Source organism: Simochromis diagramma, unplaced genomic scaffold, assembly GCF_900408965.1.
Source record: "Simochromis diagramma unplaced genomic scaffold, fSimDia1.1 OVJJ01000293.1, whole genome shotgun sequence".
Classification (NCBI taxonomy): Eukaryota; Metazoa; Chordata; class Actinopteri; order Cichliformes; family Cichlidae; genus Simochromis; species Simochromis diagramma.
This window is the reverse complement of record NW_024386801.1, coordinates 11,799,417-11,825,602: the sequence shown is the minus strand read 5'-3', so window position 1 is coordinate 11,825,602 and position 26,186 is coordinate 11,799,417. Positions and strand designations below refer to the sequence as shown.

General features: G+C 38.5%; 2 protein-coding genes across 2 annotated transcripts; one reads left to right on the top strand and one right to left on the bottom strand.

Annotated features, from left to right (window-relative positions):
- Positions 1–16: 16 nt before the first annotated feature.
- On the bottom strand, positions 17–22,081 carry iqch (IQ motif containing H). Its single transcript, XM_040025844.1, is given in 21 exon segments — positions 17–198; positions 394–502; positions 1,076–1,137; positions 1,418–1,540; positions 2,828–2,986; positions 5,917–6,203; positions 6,448–6,568; positions 11,827–12,015; positions 12,148–12,420; positions 13,303–13,350; positions 13,352–13,485; positions 13,566–13,649; positions 14,537–14,603; positions 16,538–17,071; positions 17,177–17,319; positions 17,997–18,099; positions 19,887–19,988; positions 20,896–20,971; positions 21,102–21,193; positions 21,299–21,394; positions 21,500–22,081. Coding segments are annotated over 21 exon segments (2,931 nt in total). The 5' UTR covers positions 21,551–22,081; the 3' UTR covers positions 17–120.
- Positions 22,067–26,065, top strand: aagab (alpha and gamma adaptin binding protein). Its single transcript, XM_040025848.1, has 10 exons — positions 22,067–22,251; positions 22,537–22,727; positions 22,808–22,904; positions 22,994–23,083; positions 23,199–23,282; positions 23,365–23,444; positions 23,616–23,712; positions 23,847–23,951; positions 25,309–25,358; positions 25,445–26,065. Exons 1-10 carry the CDS (start codon positions 22,158–22,160, stop codon positions 25,520–25,522), a joined length of 966 nt encoding a protein of 321 aa, XP_039881782.1. The 5' UTR covers positions 22,067–22,157; the 3' UTR covers positions 25,523–26,065.
- The last annotated feature ends 121 nt before the right edge of the window (positions 26,066–26,186 follow it).

Sequence of the window (26,186 nt, the reverse complement as noted above, 5' to 3'; positions counted from 1 at the left end):
TTTAGGCTTTTTTTTCAGGAATTTATTTGGAAAGTCCTTCAATCATCTTCAGAGTAGACATATTTAGTTATATTTAGTGATTTTGGAAAAGCAAGTCAGCAACACTGATAATGGAACTATCTAAGATGCAGGTTTAGCCTCCCGTTGAAGCTTGTTCTGAGTCATCTGCAGTATATCTTCTATTTCCTTAATCACCTCCTTCAAGTAAAGCAGACAGAAAAGGAAGCAAACTTAGAGTATTACCTATTATTATTCCATAAAATCATCAACATTAACTTGAAAATATATTCTTATTAGGATATTTATGAGTAGTGATCATGCTTTCAGTTTCACTGATACACAAGTTTCATGACAAATAGATGAGGAGAGATCATTAACTCATTAACATGGTACCATGAAATTGGTTTCTCCTTGGCTTTTAGGAACTGATATTTCCTGATGAATGACTGACAGATGCCGAGCAAAGGTCGCGAGAGCTCTCTGGAGATCCTCTGAGACTGTTCTATTAACGACACCACAAACAAACGAGTTTACTAATGATCCCCAAGTCGCCAGCTAAGAAACAATCACCTTGTTCATCTGATAGTGGTGGTTAAATGAAACTTTCAGCAGACAACATCTTCGCTCTTTAGGGGGATGAGCACAGCTTGATTTAACTGTTACAGCATTGTGGAAACGAAAGGATTTGTGTGATAAATATGTTAAATAACCCTCTGCTTAACAACTTTTAGAGTTTGTAGCATTACCAAAGCTAGAGGTGGCATCTTAATCCTCTGAAAGAATTGATTTTACTCTTAGCCATGTGAAGTCTTTCACCTAATCGCCTATTGTCTTCTTTGGAAAGTGATCGCCTTTTTGAACAGAGGAGAGTAAAGCTCCATCTCCCGGGGATGAGCCTCAAATTTTATACACATATATGCAACAAAAAACCAAAAATCTTATTCTCTTCCACATTGTGTTTGTCTATATTTCTGACTTAAAATAATAACAGATCAGCTTATGGTTTGTCTATAAAGAAAGAAAGTTCATAACTCATGTTTTCTTGTATGGATCTGGTGTAGTAAGACATACTTACATCATTCCAATACTGCTTCGCTTACTGCTGTCAAAAAAAGCGAAAACCGTGCCTTGCTTTGTCTGAAACGCAAGCAACAAAAAACAGAGAAAAATAAAGCTTCATCATTGTATAGCAAAGAGTACTCACTAATAGTGCATTTCAACCCTGCTTTAAATCTAAGCTCTTTAAATTCACACCTTTTCTGTATGTTGCCCTCCCTCCATATGCTGTTGTACTCATTAAAACCTGAAAACAGACTCTGATGTGTAAAATCTGTGCAGTTTCCCTTTGTATTAACCATATAACAGGAACAGTGGAAATGATGATAGAAAAGCGTGCAGATCAATTCTGAATTGTTACCTTTTTGTTAAATCTTATGCCATGGGCCTTGCACATCATAAGGAACACCTTATTGTATAACATGGAAAGGTCAGAGTGAAATAAGTAGTTCCCAATAACTGCACAAAGATTTCCAACTGGAGCCTGGACAAAAAAAAATAGACAGAGAGAAAGAAAGAAAAAAGAAAACAGCAGAAGATGTGAGTGATGACTGTTTGTCAATTAATTCATTGAATCCAATAATTTAAAGTTTGATTATATTTGGCAGCTAAGTATGGTGGTAGTGTGTGAAATAGATAGAGCAGAAATGGCTAAACCCCAGACATGTCCTTAGGGTCACTGCTGAATTTGTGTGTGTGATTAGTGAACGTGATGAGTACGGGGCACATGTGGTAAACTGTTGGGCCTTTCTTAATTAACTGCAGGGAGGAACAATTAATGCTTAGAAGACATGCCAAACACAAGATGAGCTTAATTGTACGACACCAATCAAAGAAACTACAGGTTGGGGACTGCAGATTTTTTTCATTCAATCTAAGATCAAAGCATTAGTGAATCCACAAAAGGAATACTCACTGCACACAACATTCTGTATCACCGTAATAGAGGGATTCTGTTTGCATGTGTCATAAGTAACACCAGAGAGGTTGATTACTTAAAAGTGGCAGGGCTTAAGAGGATAAAAATGTTCCTGCTTCTCAGCCACCTTTGGGAGACTTAAAGAGTAGGCCTAAGCCCCCGCGAGCTCAGGAGATAGCCCATAACTTGCTGTGAAGGGTGTGTGTTTGCAGTTGTCAGATGCAGGGCCCTCACACAACAATAAAAGCGTCCAACTGGGATTTAATTGTGTTTGTAATATGCAGGGCCTTAATGACGGCCAGCGCCGAAGCCATTAACCACTGCAGTGGCTCAACTGCTGTACTGAAGCACCAGGCCACCAACTAAATGAATGTTTGATAAAATAATACAAGTCGCAGATCAACAAGCGTAAACTCGGGCATACTGCTAATAAAAGAACTCTATTGTTTAAGGCCTGGCACCAGGTTGATGAGGTGTTCAAGCATGCATACACATGCATAATGAAAATGGTATGAATTATTAATGTGTTGATTATTTAGGCTCATCTATCAAAATGATAATGAATTCAGCACCTAAACACCAATTGAGCTCGGTGCATAATTACAGTATTTAGTTGTATTTAACAATAATGAAGAGCAAAACGTTGATCTATCTTTGTGATTACTGAAAGGCTATGAATAGCCTCCATAGTCTCAGGCTGCTTTTTTGTTGCAGAAACTACGTGACGGCATCATTTGATTTAAGAAGAAAGAAGAAAGTGTGAATTTAAATTATAGCATCTAAACTCAATACACTGATAGGTGAGTAAAGACATAATTTAAACTGCAAATATAAGCAAATATAAGACGGTACTTTGGGCACGATCTGGTGTTCACAGCATTTCTCTCTGATTGGCATTGGCGCTTCTAAACAGCCTGTGCGGCAATTCAGCGTTCCTCCAGTCATCATCAGAAGCATCTGGGTCATGGCCAGCTGGTTACTGTATGTGATGTCCAGATCAACAGCCCACACCTGCAAACAAGACGTCGTGAACTCTGTGTCACGGAGAGAAGGCAAAACTCTATAGACTTAATAATTTCAATTTAATCACAAAAAAAAAATGGAACATCAAAGTATTTCACCCCCGGGACCTTACAAAGCGAAGAGTTAGCACCTCTTAATCCTTACAGTGTTACTCATGTTAAGAGGCAAACATAAGGAAAACACAGGCATGGTGTGTGTTTGACTGATTTAGGTAATTCAGTTCTGACATGTGCACAAAGTAGATCCTTCCCTGTGTATTTGAATTCGGGCAGCCCTGGGCATGTTTGGCTCAGGTCTGATGAGAAGTAAAGTTCAGTTATGTATGGTAAATGGCATCATTATAAGTATATTAAGGGGTCAGGTATGGTCGTAGCCCTCCGCTTAAACAGGGCTAATTTTCCCAATAATAACCTAATAGCTCTGCCCTTTCTTCAAAAGTGACAAATAAATCACCAGTGAAGGAGTTGTTAATAACTAAGTGGCAGTTGGCTGCCTCCTTTAGCCGTTCCTATTTGTCAAAGTAAACGCTCCTGCCACCGAATGCAAATTGCTGCCTGTCTGAACCCGCAGTCTCGGTAACCCGTGTACTTTATCTCCACCAGCACATGGACATCTGACCATACGCAGTAATTATCTTAAATGCTTCACTGTGTTTTATATGAAATTTGAATATATTGTAAAGCATATTGCAGAGTCTGCTTCTATAACAATTGTTTTTGGGACCGATTAGTGCGACAGCGTGTAAAAAACTATTTCGGAGAAATACCTGAAAATGTGAGATGTTTGGAAAACTTGAAAAGATTGGCACAAGCAGGGAAAACTGGAAAATGTGTGACATGTTTATCTGAAAAAAATGTTTTTAAAATGTTATAGAGACAAAAATAGCTTTTTCCTGATTTGACATAATCTGATTTATAGGGCAGAAGTTACGCAGTTTTGGTTAGTAACCTTTTCTTCCCAATAAGAAAATGCCCAAACTTATGATTTATAAACTGCAGAAACAAGTATGAAAATTTCACGAGGTACATAAAAACGTCAAAAAGAAAAAGTACAGTATGTGGATACAAAGTTAAAAAAAATTCAAGGTGGGAAACACTTTAGCAGAACTGAGTGAGCTTTTCTGTAGGTGCTACTTTAGCTACCTGTGGGCAGATTCACGTCTCTATATATCAGGTTGATACCTGGGCCTGAGTGATGGACACACTTCACCAAGCCATTCACTCAACTCACTAAAACTCATACACCCCTGTCCCATTGTTGCTCTTAACAAAGCTGTGGGAAATGTAAGCCTGGATTGTACCTGTTTTCTATTGCCTTGCATTTTCATTAAAAGCCCCGATGCTGCAGCTGGGGCCCCACCGTTCCACAATGTGAGGAAAGACTGCAAGGGCAAACATATGTGACCCACTTCTTCCCATCAAATAAAGTAGGCAGCTTTTAGCAACAGGTTTGAATCTAAATTGATGTTTAAACCCAGACAGGTTTGCCCATGTGGCTCTCTTCCATCTAAGCTTTGTGTGTGTGGGGAGATGGTTAAGAATCTGTCATTAATGTTCCTGCCTCTATTGAAGCACACGCTGTTTTATAGTCTATTCTTAATTATGCTGTCAGTGAGTCCCTTTCAATTTCAGGTCAACATTGAAGATGAAAATTAATTTTAAGCCTGTCATTATTTCATTCTAAACAGGTAAAGGAAAAAGGGCCTGATTCTGTCCCGAATACATTTAAGAAATTTCTGCTTTTAGTGTCACCATTTTGTCACTGAAATGACAGTTTAATTTGACTAAATAAAATCACAGGATGTAAGAAAGTACTGCAAGTTGGTTTTTTACCCTAAAATAAATACAGCATGGTAGAGTCCACAGTCTGTGCAAAGACTACTGACAAAAACATTCCTGGCTGGATTTCTAAATCTTCAAAGAAAGAAAAAATGCTGATAATCTAAAACAAAATCGGACATTTGAGGTTATAGGATGCAAATTGCATCACTGCTTTGCTTACATTGTACATTACATCTAATCCAGAAGATACTACCCTCTAGTGGCAAGTGTGCTCTTTCTCCAACTCCGGCATGTCTATTATGAATATAAACAAAAGAAGGAAAGTCGGAAGAGTGCAGTGACGATATTTTTTGAAATGTTCTGAATAAAAATCCATCATAAATAACTAGAGGACAAATTGTATTCTGCTACTGGTGTTCTTTCATGTTTTTTAATGAAAGAAGGGGAAAGAAGATAGTGTCCTTCTTTCTTCTTTGTGCTTTTGTAAAACCTGTAAAATTCCACAGTATTTTATAGACTACATTACATACAAAGCATTTCATCATACAGCTCCAAATCAATAGGCAGTCAGTCAAGCCACATGTTAGGAGCAGAGGTTAAAGCATCATAAACCAGTCCATTTCAAATATCATAAATCAAAGTGCTTTCAGCAAAACTTAATCCTGACAAATGAAATAAGACTTCCATGCTGCCTGGCTATAATAGCGAGATACATTTCAGCCGACTGCTGCAGGTAGGGGTTAAACACTGACAGGGTATCCCCCCCCCCGAAGCTGCCAAATCACTTTGGAATGACCTATTGTCTGAAAGATAGGTGCCTCTGAAATTCTCAGTATTGTAAGGTTAAAGGGCAAGCCTTAAATGGTGGAATCAGTGTATCGACACAATAAGACTTGACAGTTTATTAGATGGCCTCGTGACACATTTGCTCCCAGTGCCCACAGTTTGCCTTATCTTTTTTTTTTAGATCCCAGGGGACTAATATGGGCAGCACCTAACTGCTCCTATGGATCCAGCCTAAAAATTGATCTTTTCCACCAATACGTTGAAATAAAAGCATTTGCAGAATGTGTTGTAACACCTTAGATCATATCTATTATGATAGATAAGCTAAGATCTTCTCTGTTTGTGTCTCACCTTCTTCTCCATGGTGTTATGGTCCAGAAAGGTAACGAGATCCACAGAGACATAACCTACGATACGCCGCTGCAGGCAGGCCCGGCCTACACGGGTGCAGATGGAGTGCAAAGTTTCTGGGTGTACAGAGCTCTGAGGAACAATGGAGCCTATAGCTTCAAGTTTACAACCACCATGGAGTTGGTCTCCACAAGAGAACATGGTCACTTCACCCCCTGGCTCCAGCAGCAGATCTACTGTCAGACAGGTGACACTGTTTGAAGGGGGGTAGGCCTCCACCACACCTCCTGGGAACATAGCAGAGCAGATAAATGGCTCTAGTACCCTCAACAAAACACAGCCTAACAGTAATACAGGACCTGAACTCTCCTAGCAGCTGTTTAGCAATCACAGAAAGTTACATGAAAATTATTGAATTTCGCATTTCACAAAGGCAACACCTGTGAAGCAGGAACGACATAGGAAATCCATATTACATGCTGCTATATTTGCAAGTGAAAAGCATTCAGTGCCTGACAATAGATATCTAACCTTGCCTGAGGAAGGTCTTCAGGAAGCAGGCCCAGTTGGGATAGCAGGAGGTTTTAGCAGGCTGGGCATAATGGGTCAGCCATTCTGGGATCTCATCTAAATATCTGAGCAGCACAGTCTCCTACAGAAAGAAAGTGCATACATTAAGCATCTACTGAATATTATGCAAATTTTAGGAGTTTTTGTATCAATTCAATGCAAAATAATAAGTTTCAGTTACTTCATTATTATTAAAGCTTTGTATGTGTGGACCATATTATTGGAAGCACATTGTGTTATCCGGATGACTCCAGTGACTGCTTGTTGTCCTCCAGACCTTGGGTGGCTGCTTCAATTTCTGTGCAAGTGTCTGATGGATATTGCGGGAGGGTCCATCTGTGAGTGACAGCCTATTATCAGAAGGCCTCAGGAGTCTAATGGCTTTAACTCACAGCCTCCAAGCAGCTGCCCTCAATAACAACTCTCTCCGCTGGGCAGTTGATGAATACGTAAGCTAACCCCATCTATCTGGGGATCAATCAGGGCTTGACTGAGATCGATATCACTCTTGTTTCTGTAACTAGGAAATGCCATAATGGTTACACCACTTAATTATGCTGTTAATTTCTAACTTTTGTTTTAGGTTTCCCTGAAACAGTTTGACAACAACAAGTACAACTCTCTTCTTATAAGGCTATGATGGCTATATTTAAAATACAATGCCCTGACTAAACCCTCTGTAGCCAGTATGACAACAACAACAATGCTGTACGTGTGGCGCCAACAGAGAAGAATTAAATTTTTTTTTCATACACAATAAAACATGAAAAATCTTTTTAAGAGATGACTAAATTATAAGTAGAAATAATATCTTTCTTCTGTCCTCATACAATCAAGATCATTACTTTGTTTTGAGTGCACGCTGTTGGGCTTCACTGGAGACAGGACCAGAGATTATACTGTTGATATTCCAGTCATGTAACAGCCATCATCATATTCAAGTACTGTAAGAGGCGAGGTCAAATGCTACACAGTGATTCCCCCTATACAAACCATAAAGCACACAATGGTGCGGCAAAAAGTGTAAGGGAACGGTTGTCATTCTCAACGGAAGAGCAAACTCACCCCGGGACTTTGCCTATGCAGTTCACAGAAACAGCAGGACAGTAAGAAAAGAAAGAGAGGTATTTTGCAATAAATTATTTGGACTTAAACTGCGTATAGTACCCTGTGATAGGATTCAGCCTTTGGTTGGTGTCCACATAAAGCCAAGCAATCTGGTCATAAATAAAATAGATGTTGCCCTGGCTCTTTGATTGCCATTTCATCTCTCCACTACATAGCACAACAACTGAGATACTACAGTGAACAGGTCTCGGGAACAGGAAGATATAATCAGGCTACTCATATATTTCGCATGAATATTTGCTTTACTTCAACCTCATCCTTGAATTTCTTGTACAAACTGAGGCAAATTTTCTTTGCATAAACATTGCAAATAAATACTTATGATTGTCTTTGCAATGAAAAAAACCAAACTAATATGTATATATATATATATATATATATATATATATATATATATATATATATATATATATATATATATATACACATATTTATTGACTAAAGGAAATATTTTAAATTCCTAAATTCAGGTTAATTATATTAAGGCAAAACATTACATATTTAAACTCCTCCATGCAAGCACAGACTGCACAATATTTAGACATAGAACATCTGTATTAAATGTCCCTCTACCTCTTCAGTGGTAGTGATTATCAAATGACCCATTTCGCTGACAAACTTAACCTAAATAAGGTGTTGCTCAAGATCTGTTTGTACACAGCATGACAAAAAGAAATACTCCATCTGTTGACGCTATTAGGTGTAATTTTTACCCTCTTGTGCCTAATGATCCATATGCAAGCTGTGTGAGCGCTTAAGTGTGTGTATGGCCCCCTTCGGGCATTGCAAGGCTGCAGATCTACATGTCTTTAACCTCTCTCTGTGTAAATGCTAAAAGAGGCCTGGGGGCTTTCTGCAGGCTAAAACATTGTGCTGGAAGCTGTGGGCCTCACAATATTTTGAGAAACACACGTTTTCTAAGACCTGTGCAAAAGCTCCTATAGTAAGGATGAACCCCCCCCCCCCCACACACACACACCACCACCACCCATCCATTCTCCTTTTTGTATCCTTTTAGGCTATCCTTTTGCATAGCCAGAAGGGTTCTGAATGTTAATATTATTTTGAACGAGCACATGGTATTATCTGACTCAAGCTTTCTCATATGGAGCCCATCAGAGCAAGCAATAATTAAGAAAAAAGGGCCAGTCACACTCATTTATCCCCCATCTACTTTTATAGTGAATATAATGGGACTTTAACTAAACTATGACACATATGATAATATACACTTTAATAATCCCTTTGATATTTATTGGTAAACAATTATTGGTGAAAGCTGATAAATTATGGATTAGTATTATAATGCTTAATTTGATCATTTGTATTTGATTAATAATTTATTAAATCGACTGTTTTTGTAAAGCTTGCAAAATATTCTGGAGTGTATTCACTAGCTGTCATTACGAGTGCAGTTAGATCTATTGTTTTTCAGCAAAGTGCTCTATTAATGAGCGTCATTTCTCAAAATGTATGAAGAAGGTTAAACATTCATGATAGTTTTTGCTGTGAGAAGAAGATAATGATTAGATACATTAATATAACATATTAATATGCTCGGATCGACTCAACAATACTGTTTTATGATCTTTCAGCACAAAGAGCCAGATTGCACTCTTCTGTATAAAGCATTTCAACAGAAGGTCAGTATGATTCACATCCAAGTGGTTAACAGATTTTAGGAGAAAACAATATCGTAAGAAAAACATCATGCAATGAAGAGCACAGGATGTGGGCTTTGCTTTGATTAAAAGAGCAAGGTGTAGAATAAAGGCCAGTTAAAGTGTTGTGTCCATATGGCCCAGAAGCCCCGAGGCTGTCGGCCTACACTGGGGGCCTCGGCACTCTTCCCTCTCCATGGGACCCCAGCTGGTGAAAGAAACCCCATTTACTTCCCTGTGCTGCTTCAGCCACCATTATGGACCTTGGCTGTGGCTCAGCCACTCTCTGCCATAATTAACAGCACCAAAGCCACAACAATTACAGCCCCGCACCACACATACACTCTGAATTAAAGAATGAGCTAATAGGAACAAAAACAGAGGGAGCCACAAGAACCTTGAGATGACTGCTATTCTTCCGAATGGAATAAAAAGTAAAATTGTTGTGCTCCAAGCCCACAATCATTAGCCTGTAATTAGTTTACACAGTGCTCCCAGTTAAATGGCAAAATACGGTAATTAACACATGACAGAAAATCAAAGGCTACTTTGTAAGCATATGAGAAATAAGAGCCAGGGGCTCAGGCGCTGTGTACAGATTGCATTTGTTGTAAATGAATGGTTTACCATTGATTAAATACATTTTATTTGTTCTAAATAGATCCAAGATGAAACCGGGAATTATATTTTCAGGAAAAACAAATTAATTCTTGCAACATCGTATTTGCAATTTGGACTTTATTTTACAGAGACTCAGATCCATCTAATGAGTGTAACAGATGTAAAAAGCTCAGTATAGCAAACATTAGCTACTATTAATGTAATTTGTATTTAAACTATTCAGTTCTGTTCTATACAAAGTTACTGATACAGTAACAATTCACAGCAGCCATCACAAAGAACTTTACATGCTAAGGTAACAACTAAGGCGAAAACCTCACTCAAGCTGCAGAGTAAAAGTATCAAAATACACATTACTTTGCGAAAGTCTTGAATCTCCCCCCATTTCTTTTAATTTCGTTTTAAAGGATGTATTTTCTCCTAATTTCCTAAGTGATCTTGAGCAATATTTCTCTAGACTTTTTGAAGTTTTTCTTTGGTTGCTTCTTCCCTTATTTTCAGTCCAGTCCTTGCAACTGGCCATCTTCAGAAGAATATTTTTTTCTTTCTTTTTTTTGTTGAGCCACATAACAAGCAACTCAGCAAAGAATCAATTGTAAATTGTATCTTTAGGAACTTTGTTACTAGCTGCTGTCACATAAACACAATTTGCTTCCAATTCTTTAACCGAATCTACAAAAAATGACATAAAATTAAAAAAAACTATCTGCAGCACATGAACAGCAGATGAAAGTCCTTAAGAAATATGAGAAAATCCAATAAAGACCTGAGCCAGGGACTGAGAGATACATTTGACACTTTAGTTGATCTATTTGCTGTCCCATTAGAAATGATCCCAGTGGAAAGGTTGCTGCCAAGAAGCGATTCTTAAGAAAGAAAAATTACACAAGTACTAGACTGAAAATCAGTGGCAACAGGTCTTAAAAAGCAGTGAACCAAATTTGAAGATTTTGGTTTAAATCGCTGTTAGTATGGACGGAGGAGGTCAGGATCCACCATCTGTAAAAGCTGATTTGCAACATCCAAAGAAGAGTTTCAAGAAGCCTATTGCAACAAAGTCTTCCTAAAGGTGGTGATAGCAAATGTTGACTTTCAATGTTGTTAGAATGGTATAAACTCTGTTTATGCCTTTATATATTGTATTTATTTGTATGTATGTAGACATTTCAATAAGTCACTGCACTTGTTTTCTTAGCAAAATATAAAAATGAGGGGGTGACTCAAGAGTTTTGCACAGTACTATACGGATAGGCAACACTATGTTAAATACACTATGTGTACTGTGATTTGTTACTGTTGGATGAGTTAAAGCACTCTAGGTTATGTGTGTGTTTCAGGATATATCTATATGTATAAAATATGCATAAAATTAAAAAATGTCATCTATTGATTTACTGTTCTGAGGCTCCTGGGATGACGTTTAAAATACTGTACTAAGGGAATCAGCTTGACCCCAAGGTGAAAAATGACATCTCTTTGACCCTAATGTGACATACCTTTTGTTCCTTCAGTGACAGAAGTGAATCTAACCCTCTTTTGGGGCTCTCTCTTCTTCTGAACACCTGGGCACAGTCTGGACTTTAATATCCAGTCGCTACTGTAGTGTTATCTGTTAACTATTTAGTTGTTACCATGTTAACTTAAAGTAGGGAGATTCCTCATGGGTGCTGTAATAATAATTGCAATAAACTTTATTTGTATTGTGTTTTTGCAAAACCACTGCTTTGGAGAGAGCCATAAAAATAGGATATAATTGTAAAAAAACATCAATTTGGTGAGATGTAATAAGGAAAACTAATCAAAAAAGAAAAACAGAAACTCCAAATTCAAAATCATTTAATAAAACATTGCATAAAATTGAGTGTAAAATTATGCTCAAAAATTTTAAGTCACAGGAAGATTGACATAATGCTCTGAGTCACATCTTTACCTGAATGCATTTTGGGTTCCACAGCTCCGGACCGTAACGATGATACTCCTGCAGAGCCCACTTATAGCAACTAAGATGGCATGTATCACAATATGCTGTACCGCGGCCGCCATCCTCTGAGTCAATCTTGAAGAGCCAGCGCTGCACATCAGTGTTTTGAGTCATAAGCTCTGCCAGTGTTTCATGAAGCTTGACCAAGATTGAAAAATGTGAAGTGCAAACTAAATTAACACAAACATTAGGAGGGAAAATGTATTATGTTTTCATCTGTTACTGAGCAGTGATGAAGGACTTTGTGTAATGCAGTATTTGGTGTCTGACCTGGTTTAGCGAGTAGATGTCTCCTTGACCAGGTGGCACATCGATCTCTGCCCCCACAAAAATTCTCCTCCCTCCAGATTTGGTGCTGTAGTGTTGAGCAATAGCAGGTTCTGGACCCAGGATTGGTAGCCCTAACTCATCAGCTACCGCCAGGTCATCCACGTGGGCAATTCCACCCACAATATAGGCATGCTTCCCCTGGATCAGGTTTCTGATGTGCTTAAGGGTTTGTGGACTGTACTTCAGAAGTGTAGACAGGCACATGTTATGGGTCTGGAAGAGAAGAGAGGAGGACGATTATTCCTGAAGCGGAGCGTTTTCACTGTCTCTTCCAAGGGTTGTTTCTTGACCTGATTTATCACTGTGTACACAAAACAGATCTATTATTGAAATAGCCAGCAGGGTTTTGACCTCTCCTGTATTCTAGCAGGTTGAATTGATAAAAGCTGCCTGTGGGAGGCCTCCCCTATCCTTCACATCTTTAATGTGTGCTCCCAATGAGCTCCTTGGGAATACAACTAATTACTTCACATCTGTATTTATTTGATCCACATGGAATTATCCCTTCTGTCACTGGCAGAATGCGCTGCCAGCCATGGGTAGCAGTGATTCATCTCAGCAACACGTCTGGCACAGTTTAACAACAAAACAGCAGGAAAATCAATAAAAAGAATGAAGAAGACCATGTCATGTTGCACATTCAATCTAGCGCAAAACGATGGAATAAGATGGATAGAATGGCTGGATGTGCAAAGATAAATATAGCAACAGCTTCACTTTTATAGCAGTGAGATACTCAGAACTATTAAAAATACAGCCTTTAAATGTAATGATGAGTTAATTAAACCACCCACTATGGAATTTAATCATCTGCTGAACAACATCTGAAAACACCCTCAGTTAAATTCAGTAAAACTTACAAAATATGTAGAGTTTTGGTTTGACAAGTAGAAAGAAAGATGAAAAAATGTTACACAGAGTGTAGCGCTATAACAACAACCTCCTTTGGTACCCTCTAGAGGATAATTTCTAAACTACAAATGCTTGTGGCATCTATAAATATATAGTAAGCAGATTTCTGTGCTCAAAAGGCACATTGTTATCATGTTAATACTTAAAAGTTGCAAATAAATTGGTGAATACTGTCATCCTTACTGGGAAATAATCTACAGCCTCAGGTGTGAGGATGATGTAGCGTCTCACGGGAGGATGAGGCTCGAGCGGTCGTGGTATCAGCCCCATCTGTGGCTCCATCACACTTCAGGAGGCTGGTGTAATAGTCCAAGATGTCGTTTCCCAGATGCTGGGGACATATGTAGATCACCTCCACATTTTCATCTACAATTACACAAAGAGTGTTTTACAAATGGCATGTTTACAGATATGAACAATAAAAAAACGTAAGCTGTGCAGCTTACCTCTAATATCACACAACCTGCTCATTTGGATGTTCTGTAGGATGTCAAAGCCTCTCAAGTTCAGTCGTTTCCTCTGAGAGTATCCTGTCAGAAAAATGTTATATGTTATCTAACAGTTTAAAAATCTGTAGCTCTGTACAACTACTGATAATGCACGTGTTACTAGACTTGGGGGTGAGGGACTTAAGTCTAATCACACTGTAGTGCAATCCGATGATTAATTTAGCTTAATAACTAGCAGGTGCTGTGCCTGTCGCGTGCTGGGAGTCCTGCTGCACCATGTCCAGCCACCACTGAACTACATTCAGTGATACCGCCAGGATTTTAGCCCATGTATGTCTGGATTTCTGCCTGAGAGAGAATCCTCAACTGAATCAAGGTAATTAAATGATTGGATTCATGCTAATTAACAACAATGGGGTTCAACTTTCTAATTATCCTTGCTCACACAGCACTCTCTGTAGTCACCCCAAGTGCAAATAAAGCATTCCATCTGCTAGTAATTAGGCTTAATAATTTTAGACAATCGCTCAATGATTTACAATGCACATGCCTGATTACAGTCTAAATGTGGATGCTGTGGTGAAATTAGAACAAGAACCGATCCTAGATTGCACTCTGTGTTTAGCGTAAAAAACACAGCAGCGATTCCTCTTTTGTGTCTTTTTTTTCCTGCCTTTTTTTTGCGCAGCAATAAAATAAGACCTTTGTGCCGCTTGTAAATATTCACCATAATGGCTTTTCATTTGCTTAATCTACAAATTAAATGGCGATTGAGACTAAATTGTTCAGTTCCCTGGCATGGGGACTGTCATCATCCTGTGAGTGCTTTCCTGCAGAGAGTCATTTGAACGAGACAGAGTGCCTGCACCAGGGCCACAGACTGGGGCAGCAGAGTGGTGAGACCGGGGGTGACTGCTGCTAGATCAGATGTGCTTGTGTGTGTGTGTGCAGCAGGCAAAGAAAGCTACCTAATGAAGGGATGTGGATAATGGTCCTCTTGAAGGACTGGATGCGTTTCCAGTTGGCTGCCAGATGCTGGGGACGGAAAAAAAGAGCGATCAGAGATGGGATCGCCAGAGCGTATGCACACACACATACACACACAAATCATCATATCACTGCATAGCTAAAACACATCAAGCCAATCTCTCTCTGGGCTCACAGAAGCAAACCAAGCATAAAATACCACCATAATTAAATTAAGCGTTTACTTTAGGAACATCTTCTCACAATTAATTCAATCAGCAAGGTACATGATGCTACTGCCAGGGGAAGATTAGCAGGCTTAATTACCAGGGTATGAATGCTTTAAGAGTGAGAACATACATTTAGTGCATGTATACACACACAGTAATGGTAAAACTAAATGAAGTTGTAGGCACTAATTAATATTATGTCAGCGCTCTAGAAGATGTTCAGCCAGATGACACAGAGACATGACATCTACAAGAAAAGGGAAAAGGATTACAGAATATTACGTATGTAGAGCAATTGAACTGTCACAGCAGTCTTTTAAATAGAAACACTGTTTTATTTCCCATGTCTAAGATTACAAGTTAACGTAGTTAAGTATACTTTGTGCATTCTGCCATGTTAAGGAGATGTTAAAATATTTGGAGATACTGAGCATAAACCTTGGGAAGCCTGGAAGTCTTCAATGAAGAAAATCAGTCTTTTCAGCCTAACAAATCAAAAAACGAGCTTGTTTTTAACTGCAGTTCTGGTGGAGATTATATGTACCGTCACTCTTTTGCATCTCTTAAATTATGCCAGTGCGATTAGAACATGTTTTCCCTTTACTGTTTATTTACACGTTAAAATTCACAGTAACATATTATTTTTGAATGAAGAAAAAATCCCTTCCCAGTATGTGGGCAATATATAAAACACATTCTCTGAACAATATTTGATTTTCTTCACCTAAATCTGCCTTGTAGCTTACTGAAAAACGCAGAAGCCATGACTATGTAAATATATTTTATTTCATATTAGTGGAATAAGATTCATTAGTTGTTCATTAGATCAGGATTGATACTTAATAGCACAAATCATGCTCACTTGCTAAAAAGTGTGGCATTTTTAAAAGCAGAAAGATATATTTTTTAATATTTCCTAAATTAATCTAAGGTTGTAAAAAACTGGTAAAGAGGTAAAAGTGCTACAGACACTGTAGAGCTCTGTCCTATCTTATAAGAATATCAATTCTCTCTAGGGTAAAGAGAAGTAGCCTTGTGCTTGATCGACAAAGAACACAAATGATGATGTGGCACTGAGAAAATACATAATCAATTTTTTTCATTAAATCAGATGTTGAGTATCAGAAGAGAGAGAGGGGAAACCTTTCCCTTTTAGAGATCAAATAACTAACAAATGCCAAAACATGTATTTCATTTTTATAAGATTTCATCATATGTGTAGTAATTATTACTTGAACTGTAACAGACAATCAGCTGATTGTCCCTAGGCTTTGTAGCCTTCATTACCACAGTTTCTGCTTCTGTCTTCTTTTACAGTGTGGCTATACTTATATTTATTGTCTTCATCCCGTCCACTTTTCCATTGTCTTTTTGTTTTCTCCTTAAACTTTACTAAAATGTGTATATCTGGGTTTGTTTCTTTAAATCTCACACTGTAAGTACTAGAGAAATGCATTTTTTACCACTGTAAACAATTGTCTATAACACTGCATCTTGGCATAGCATTACATGGCTTCTGTCCTAATTTCTAAAATTGTCTTGGTGTTCTAGAAATGACCATGTGCCTTAAAAAATGCTTGTAAAATACAGAACATTTATACTAAACAGAATCACAATGTGCAACCTTATTTTAATGAAAAGGAATCCATTTACAGTCAAAGGACAAATATCAATGGATTCATTGGATTTGGAGAAATTGAGAGAATAGTCAAGAAAACAGGTACCAGAGCATTATCAGGTAAAAGAGAGATGGAAGCGAGAAAGTAGCATCACCTGTGCTCGGCTGCGGCTGTTTTCCAGCTGACTAAAACGCCGAGCCTGCAGGGCCTTCCTGACACGGCACAGCTGAGCGTGCATCAACCATGAGATGGCAATGGTGCCCGCCGCCCACTTGCGGCGACAGTGGCACAAGTAGGCTGTCCGGGCTAAGTAGCGCCTCCAGGAGGACTGGATGTGGATGGCAGCGGCCTCGATGCCTCCCTCTCCCTTGTAGCGCTGACCTGGGTGCGAGATGAGTTCTGAAACCTCCTCCCAGTTTTCTAGCACTGAGAGGACAGGCATTGCTGAAGGAGCTTTACTCCAACCACTATCCCAAACATGGCTCAGCTCCACCAGGCGCTCTCCACCCACTTTGGCTAAAGGCACAGCAAACTCCCTGAGCAGTTTTTGCAGGGCCTCTAGAACATCAACCACACTGCTCCAGCACAAGACAAAACACTGCTTGAAATGACAGAAGTCTGCAGCCATTGGGTCGACCTGTCCACTTCTGATTGTAAAAAGGTACCTGGGGATATCTACAGGCAGGCTCTAAAGAGGAAACAAGTGAGAGACACCCAGCTTAGTTATTAATAACAGTGTTACAATTCATGAAAATGTTGGTTTTTAGCACCTACTATTTTTGAATTAGTGTACCTGAGGACTTCTAGGAACCATGCTCTTGGAAGTTGTGGCGAAAGCTGGTGTCTTAGTGGGTGTGCAGTCTTTGTCTGCTCTTAAATAAGTGGATTCAGCTTTTGTTTTACATACTGGCTGTTCGTGGCACCTGGACTTTGAATCTATCAGGGCAAAATTCACAGAAAGACCCAGATAAGTGATCAGAAGTCAAATCAAGCATCAGCTATCTCTTCAAGAACAGAGTCATTGAGATATTTAACCTAAAACCATGAAAGAAAAACTAAAACAGCTAGAAGGATGAGACAAAAAACATAATAGCTTTGGCAAAGCTGATGGACTTTTATCCAGATTCTTAAAAGTTTGGTATTCTAAAAAGTAGAACTTTTAGCAAAGATAAATGACATTTTCCATAAAAGACATTTTTTTAATATTCCCTAAATAATAAATTCAAGGTTCATGTAAAAAGCAGACAGAAACAGGAAAAACTGCTACAGACTCTGTAGAGTGCTGTCCCATCTTTGAAAAATATCAATCTTCTCTGGGATAAAGAGATGCATCCTTGTACTCGATCGACACAGAACACAAATTTGGATGTGGCACTGTCCTCGTTCATCCTCTCCCCGGATTAAAAAAAAAAGATATAATAGTATCTAAACTTAATACTACTAACTTAATATAACAATTTATATGATTTGGAGTTTGACACTATAGAATATTGTGGAATTACTGACTTGATCAAAGTTTCCACAAACATTAAGCAAACACAGAATGTCAAAAGATGTTTGTCTGGAGTATAAAAGATGAGGAGATGGTGTAGGGGTGGTGAAATGCTTCTAACCTGTCCCAAAGTCTTCTTTGGGAACTACCAGGATGTGATGGCCCTTTGATTCAGCTCCTTGAAGATTCACCACAGAGCCAGAGATTATCCTGTCACCTTTTGCCTGAACAGAAGATTTTCGCAACATCAGTGACTGCACATCAGATGTAAACACAACCAACAAAACGCTGCCTGACATTACCTGCTACTGTCCACATTAAAACCCATCTGTCCCATTAGACATGAAAACATTTTCTAGGGGAACAAGTATAAACAAGCGGTTCAGGATAGCATGCTTTATCAGAAACAACAGGTTTGCTGCATTCATTAAGAATTTAGAAAAGTGCCACTGGCAATAGGACCTTCGCTGTAACTCACTGTCAATCATAGTTATTCAAATCTGTTAACCTTAAACATTTTAATTCATAACACTGGATCACAATAAAAATAAAACAAGATTTATTGGCCTAATTTCAGTATGAATTTGTTGTGACTACATTTAAACATTTCACAACTCATAAAACAGAAAGTTTGTGCTCCTCCAGATTTGTCACCTAATGTCCTTTCTTTTGTTCTTCTCAGACCACTGAGCTCTTTGACAGACCACAGGTAGCAGCCAGGTGCAGTGAGATTCTCCCCTCAAAGGCACACATCTGTTTCAGATGAGGTTGGGGAAAAAGGTGGCACCCTTTGTAAAATTGCTAAAATGCAAACGCTCATTGCCTGGCATGGGTATGGAGAGAAGAAGAGCTGGCCTGAGTTGCAGGAGATGGTAGCAGGCAGAGAGCCAGTGGTTAGCAGTTGGGGAAGCTACGGCTGTCTTATTGGCATGCTGGACCAGGTATCCACTTCTGTCTTGAGACAGCTGTAAACCAGTAGCCCATAGCACAGCAATCAGGCGCCTGTTACTTTAGAAGAATGCTGATGTGCTGCAATCTGCTGCTTTCCGCTTTCTGCAGCCAGCAATTCCATCTCTCCTATATCAGAGTGACAGTCTTGGCCTATGTTTCTCATGTCAGGTAGAGATTCCCAAAAACATATCAGAAAAGTGTGTAAAAGAGATCTAAAACTAATGCCGACCTTTGCAAAGATTAATTTGTTTGCTGTGACAAGTGCTGGATGTCATCCCTAAGCCAAGTGACCTTTACGTCACAGACTGTCTGAACATGAGACTTGAGGCATCTATTAATACAGAACACTACCATCACTCTTCACTCCAGCACACACTGTCTATTGGAAGGATTAGAGAGTAAGTATCGGGGAAAAGAACAATGATATCTAATTCACCACAGGTGCAGCAGAAACTTTTCTCACTGTACAAAGCAAATACCCGGAGGAAATAATTATTATTTCATGATTAAACTCTGACAAAACTATGATTATAGCCGAGACTTCATGCAGTGAATGGTGTCCTTTCCAGCAGTAAGACTGAAATGCCCCATGAAAACGTTTAAAATATAATTAGAAAACATTGAGCCTGATGTCTGCAACAAATGAAAAGTCTAAATTCTCTTTTGTGGTTCCGTTTTACAAAGCCACTGCAAATTATCTGTCAGCTACTTTGTGTAGAGTATTCAATCCGACAAACTGTAGCACATAATTTTTGGAGAAAAAAACAACTATCGACATCATAAGCAGATTCAAAGGCTCCAGAGAAAAGCTGACTAAAGTGGCAAGTTCACAGGGTTTATTTTAGACCCACCTGTGATAAATAATACATCACAATAAGAATAACTGGATTAAGAGTTGTTTATGTTATAACATTATGTATATGATCAGTAAATGTAATACCATGTTTATACTTCATTTGAAAGACCCTATGGCTTTCTGTAAGGTGTAGTTTCTACAGAAATCATGCATGATAGCAAACTACAACTACAGGTTATTCTACATTTATGGAATATTACTTACCTCATTTGCTCTCTTCCTGTGAGTATCAGTAAGCAATTTCCCAGATTTCTGATGCCTAATGGATCTTTTGTTTGGCAAACACATGTTCAATGCTAACTTGTCCTGAAACAGAGAAAGGAAAAAAAAAATCAGAAATTGTAATAGAAGATGCACTCTCATTAGTCTATTCATTAGGTATACCTCATCAGTACCAGGTTGAACCCCCCTTTTGAATCATAGCTGCCTTAATTCATCATGGCACAAGTTTCATCAAGGGGCTGCAAACATTCCTCAGAGACTTTGGTACACATTGACATGACAGTATCACGCCACTAATACAGATCTGTTGCATCCCAGAGGTGCTCTGTTTAAGATCATGTGACTGTTGAGACCATTTGAGTACAGTGAACTCATTGTCATGTTCAAGAAATCACTTTGAGGTGAACAATCTTCGTGACATGGTGCATAATCCTGCTGGAAGCAGCCATCTGAAGATGGTTACACTGTAACCGTAAAGCGATGGATCAACCTAAAGGAGTCTGGCTATTCTCCTCTGATCCAGAGAACTGTCGCTCACTGTATATTTTCTCTCTTTCAGACAATCCTCTGTATACCTTATAGAGATGGTTGTGCAGGAAAATCCCAGTAAACTAGCAATTTGTGAAATACTCAGAACAGACCGCCTGGCACCAACAATGCTACGTCCAGAGATCATCTTGCCCATTCTGACGCTCAGTTTGAATTTCAGCAGGTGATTTTGTACATTCCTAAATGCACCAAGTTGCTGCCGTGTGATTGGGCTATTGATATTTGCATTACATGCTGTTAATGCAAACAGGTGTACCTAATAATTTTTCCAATGAGCGTGTAAATAGTTAGGATTTTTGCTAAACAAAAAAGGTATCAATCCTTGCCCGCTTTTACCTTCCCTATCGTATTGCACGTGTTTAGCTTGTACACACCCTCATTAATTGAAAAAAGGTCATTTATTATCCTTTTTTAAAGTTTCTGAATGCACATAATAATCTACCTGTTCCCCTGCTGGAGCTCCTGGAAGGTTTTCTCTCTGTTTCTTCACATCTGAGATTTTCTCCAGACAAGGAGTCCTGTGTAAAGACTTTCTTTCAGACTCACAATCCCAATTAACCAGAATTCACAACAATTCTAAACATATTTAATCAAATTTGCAAAAAGGTAATGGTTGAGCAAAATATTCCCACTAAAAATACTACTTACCATTTAGAAATAGTCTTTTTTTGTAAATCTTCAATGGGAGGAAGAACCAGCTGCTGCTTATTCACTGTTTTCAAACAATCCTCTGCATGTTTCTACAGACAGTCAAGAACTTATTAACTGTCGGTTCTTACGTGTACTATGTTTCACTTAAGTCTCTTTATTTAATATAAATGCTACTGTGCGTGAAGATTTCTCACCCTGATGTTCAGGGCCTGAGTGTTCAGTGTTGTCCTCCCCTCACTGACAGTCACTTTCTCAAGACTAGGTTTGACTTGTCTTAAATCGTCTTCCACCTGCAATACAGTCATAAAATGTAAATACTCCAGAAAATGACCTAAAAACAGCATACACGAGTTTGATGATTTAGCGAAAGGCAAGATAAGTCAAGGAAACTTTACCCGAACCGAAACAGCTCCCGACTTGTCTTCCTTTTTAACCACTTTGGACATTTTTTTTCATCATTATTTATGGGTTTGTAACTGAAATATATATAGCACAATGGCGAACTGTACTAGTTACCCCAATGACTTTTCTACAGTCATTGAGTTAACCACTGTTAGCGAAACAATTAGCTTGTCACCAGTGAAAGTTTCTGATTCGGTACACGTAACCTTGACGACGAGACACCGTGCAGCTCATTTCTTCCTGGAGTTTGACAGTCAGGCATATAAGGGTCACGTCTAAGTAAATAATTGTTTATCCCAATGCTCCTATCCCATTGCCACATAACCATGGCCTTTACTTTAATCACCTTCTAAAACATATCAGCTGATGTTAGATTTGTTCACAGTGTCCCTCCACTTCACATAAACGCAGACTGCAATTTTTTGATTTTGCTTTTTAAATAATTATCATTATCATCATCCTTATTATTATTGTTATTATTATTATTACTTAGTTTCAATGATGGATCGAAAAATATTTTTACAATTAAACGTCACAAGACTGTTTAACGTGCACCGGAAGAGGCCGGTCAGAGTTGAAAGGTCTCCCAAGTTTTCCATCGTAACGCTAAGCTAATAGCTGAAGAAGCTTTCTCTCCAATTTATAATTAAAATGTCAGCTTCAGAAGAAAACACAGAAATAGCCACCCCGTGTGTGCTTGTCACTAGCTGTGACGGCGAGTTTAAAGAAGAAGAACTAATCAAACGTAAGTTAAGGTGAAAATAACATAATAGTAAGGAAGCTAACGTTAAACAGAGCTAACTAAGCGATAGCATCTGGAAGCCCTTTTATGTCTTTTTCTCGGGTTAATAGCGAATTTCTTCAAGGCGTCTAAGCCATTTTATGTCCTTTACTTTCGCCAGGCTGATATACAAGCGATATGGTAATGCTAATTAAGGTTAATGCTATTCCTGTTGCTTGAGCTTTCACCGTGAGAAGCTTAGCTTGACGTCTTTGTTCGTGTAGATCAACAGATTTGTTTTTGTCTCAGAAATCCTCAGTACGAAGACTTTACCCGAGCCGACAAAGCGAGAGGAAACAGTGGTCTGGTACCCTTGGACCATCAACAACAAGTATTATACGGCAGATGTCAGTCTCTGTGTTGTATCAAGCACTTTTCACATGTCGTCAGAGATTGCCCAGTCCATGCAAGCTTTCATCGCTTATTTTGACAGCAAAGCGGTATGTGACATAAGAAGTTATATTTATAAGTCTAAACTGCACGTTTCTTCATGCCTTTATATCATCCATTATGTTTGCAGAAAGATGGGCTGCAAAAGCTACAACCTTGGATCCCGGTAGTGGAAGATCTTGCGCCAGAGGTGCTCATCCTGGTCTGTGACAGAGTCTGTGAAAATGGTCAGTTTTTTCTGCTCTGCACGTGGCTTGCAGAAAACACTGTCTTACATACAAGTTGTGGGGGATACAACTTCTAATTTATGTTGTAGGAGTCACCAGACATGAAGCGCAGCAGTGGTGTTTGGCTCATGCATTTGAGCTCGTAGAACTCAATCCTCAGGAGCTCCCAGATGAGGATGGTGAGTTTCTCAAATGGGAGAAATGAGCAGTGACATCACCCAGATTTATATCTCAATTCTTTGTGTTTTGATAATATTTTCACCCGCATTCACACTATTCTGTTTTCTCTATCAGACGACTTTCCAGAATCCACAGGTGTAAAGAGAATTGTTCAGGCTCTCAATGCAAATGTGTGGTCCAGCGTGGAAATGAAGGATGGTAAGATGACATAACCTTTTATTTAACTACTACATACTCTGTGTATGCATGTATGGCATGTGACAGTTTACATCTCTAACAGGGCACAATCAGGGCTTTGGTCTAATGAGCAGTTTGGTGGCTTCCAGACATAACAACCCACGCACCTGCCAAGATCCACCAGTCAGTGGAGTTTTCCTTTTTTGATAATGATCGATTTATTTAGGTTTTAATAGTCTTTTTTTTCCATGCATTTTCTTGCTTGCTTGAATCAATACAATTTCAATTTATGTTTTTTTTTAAAGTCGTTTTTGTGGAGGCATGCTGATCCAAGCTGTTTTGTTTTTTTGGTAGTCTTCCAGCTTACCAGTAGAGGGCACCGTTAACAATGAGGAGCCTAACCATACAGAAAGTACTACAAATACAGACACACAGGAAGAGGCAGTAGTTGGTAAGCGATTGCCTTGTGATAGAATTTTCTTTACTAAGTCGTGAATCAATTTTTCTCAGATTCCTCAAAATACTGCTGCTGGCACTGTTAGTTATGTGTATAAACATACAGCACATTTTTTTGATCTCCCTCAGATGCAATGACTGATTTGGACATTCAGGAGCTCGCTAACCTCACAACTGGAGATGTAGATGTTGATAACTTTGAACGGCTTTTTACCAAATTAAAGGAGATGAAAGGTAAATGGGGGAATTTTAAAAAAGACATGCAAATCTTGTTTTTTCTTTCTTTCTTTCTTTCTTTCTTTTTTTTTTTTATTTAAAGGTATGTTGTCCCTGTGGAGGTTAAGTATTTTCTATAGAGTTCACTTTGAATAGCTAAGTGAGCATCTTTGATGTATTTGGCTTTTGTTTTTCATTATATTTTCAAAATAGTTTGATGCATTTCAGATGATTACTTTAACTAATAAAAAAAAAGTGATTATGATAAAAAGTTTAAGCCCCCATGGTCATTACTTTGTAAGCAACACATCTTACCATTCTTGTTTGTTGGATTTTCACCCTTTCTTTGCAAACATCTTTCAGTTTTTGTCAGGTCTTTGTTCTGTCCTGCACAGCTTCTTTAAACTCCATCAACTGTTGAAGATGTTTAGCTCAGGAAATTTCAAGAACCACTGACAAATCTTCAGTGTTCGTCACTCAGTAGTTGTTGTTGGATTTTGAGGTGTTTTTCGGATTGTTAAAATGTTGTTAAACAACATCATCTTTTTTTTTTTATCTTGAGCTTTTTGTTTGCAGATACTGCAGTGCAGAATTTGTGGTGTATAATTGAATCCATCCTTCCTCTATCTTGTGCCAGTGGCTGTAACACAAGCCATCCACCCATATGCTTAACAGTTAAAGAGATCATTAGGTTTATTTAGATGTTCATTTGAAAACTTCTGATGCTTTTAATTATCTCTTCCACGAAGGTCATGGTTGTACAAGTAGATTAAAGCACAGTCTGCTCAATTTTCCTGAAGTTCCTTTGTTTTCATCACAGGGTTTGGATTCTAGCAATCCTACGAGTAGATCTCTTAAAAGGTTTTTTTTGCTTTGTTTTCCAGACATCACTTTGATGTCCCTCCTTTCTTTTTAAGTACAGTAAATCAGTTCCATTAATTCCAGTTCCAGCTGAGTAAAGGCCTTCTTAAAGCCATATCCTGAATTGTGGGCATGAAATTTTTAATCTTCAAAAGACAAGGCGCTCTTACTTAGTAGAGGACCCAATGGCTGATTATTGTAGGAATAATGTTTTAGGAGTCAGAATATGTATGTAAGTCTTGAAATGTGCATTGCCCAAGTTTCCAGAACAATAACTATGAACAAGCCAAAGTACAGACAAGCTAGTTACCTTCAGGATTTCTGAGATTACTAAGATTTTGGAATACTTACATTGCACAAAAACTCTAGTCTTGCATTCAAGGTTTCAGAAACAAACAAACAAAAAACAACAAATCAACTTTTCATCAGGAGTGCTCAAATATTTGGATGCCAGTGGACCTGATGTCATTGTGGCTGACTGATGATTTTGGTCTTCTCTATTTTAAACCTACAGACAAAGCTTCTTCATTACCCCACGAGCAGAGAAAAGTTCATGCAGAAAAGGTAACTTTTTTTTTTTTCTTTAGTGTTTTAATTTAACCCTTAATTAGTTCAATACATGAACTGTTTACCCACAATCTGCTTTCTAGGTGGCAAAAGCATTTTGGATGGCCATCGGTGGTGATGAAGATGAGATAGATGGGTTATCATCGGGAGAAGAAAGCTAAAAGTAGCTGGCTGTAACTTGGACTCCTTTCACCTGATCCTCCTGTTTTTCTTGGGGCTTCCACAAGATTCAGCATCCCGTGACATCCTGCTTGCACTTGGAAAGTGGAGATGCTTACAGATGGCACTGTAGGCATTGGTATATTTAGAAACTGTGGATTCTTAACATGAAATGATGTATTGAAAAAACAGCTGGAATTTCCTGATTGCAAGAAAAGCAAATGAGTGGCCCTGATCCTCAATCTACTCCCCTGGGTTCCTCACTATACTTTAGCCCTAAGTGAACCTCAGCACGTGATGGTGTTGAAGGTGGGGAAAGACATGAAATGTATGTGGTTTGTGTATTTGTTATTAGGTACATTGATACATATATTTTAAAGGTAAATGATGTGCCTTATCCTAAAAAGACATATAATGCACACTGGAATAAATTAACACAAAACCTTGTGATTTTTAATATTTAGTGAGTATGGTTTATTTGTTGTGAACACTCACATGGGTTCACAATCTCTATTCAACTTAAATAAAAGGATATGTGTATTGTGCTTTGCGATTAACTCTGCAGTAAATAAGTAATTTAGATGTAGTGCAGTGGGGAGTTTCTAATATTTTATCAAGCCTTAATGAGTAGAGAAGCACATTTAAAAATATTATACTGTACATACA

Excerpts from the sequence above, each read along its gene's own strand:
- aagab (XM_040025848.1), top strand. The coding sequence starts at position 22,158 with ATGTCAGCTTCAGAAGAAAACACAGAAATAGCCACCCCGTGTGTGCTT. Across the intron at positions 23,084-23,198 it reads GGAGCTCCCAGATGAGGATG|ACGACTTTCCAGAATCCACA; the intron begins GTGAGTTTCTCA and ends TTTCTCTATCAG. Across the intron at positions 23,713-23,846 it reads ACAGGAAGAGGCAGTAGTTG|ATGCAATGACTGATTTGGAC; the intron begins GTAAGCGATTGC and ends GATCTCCCTCAG.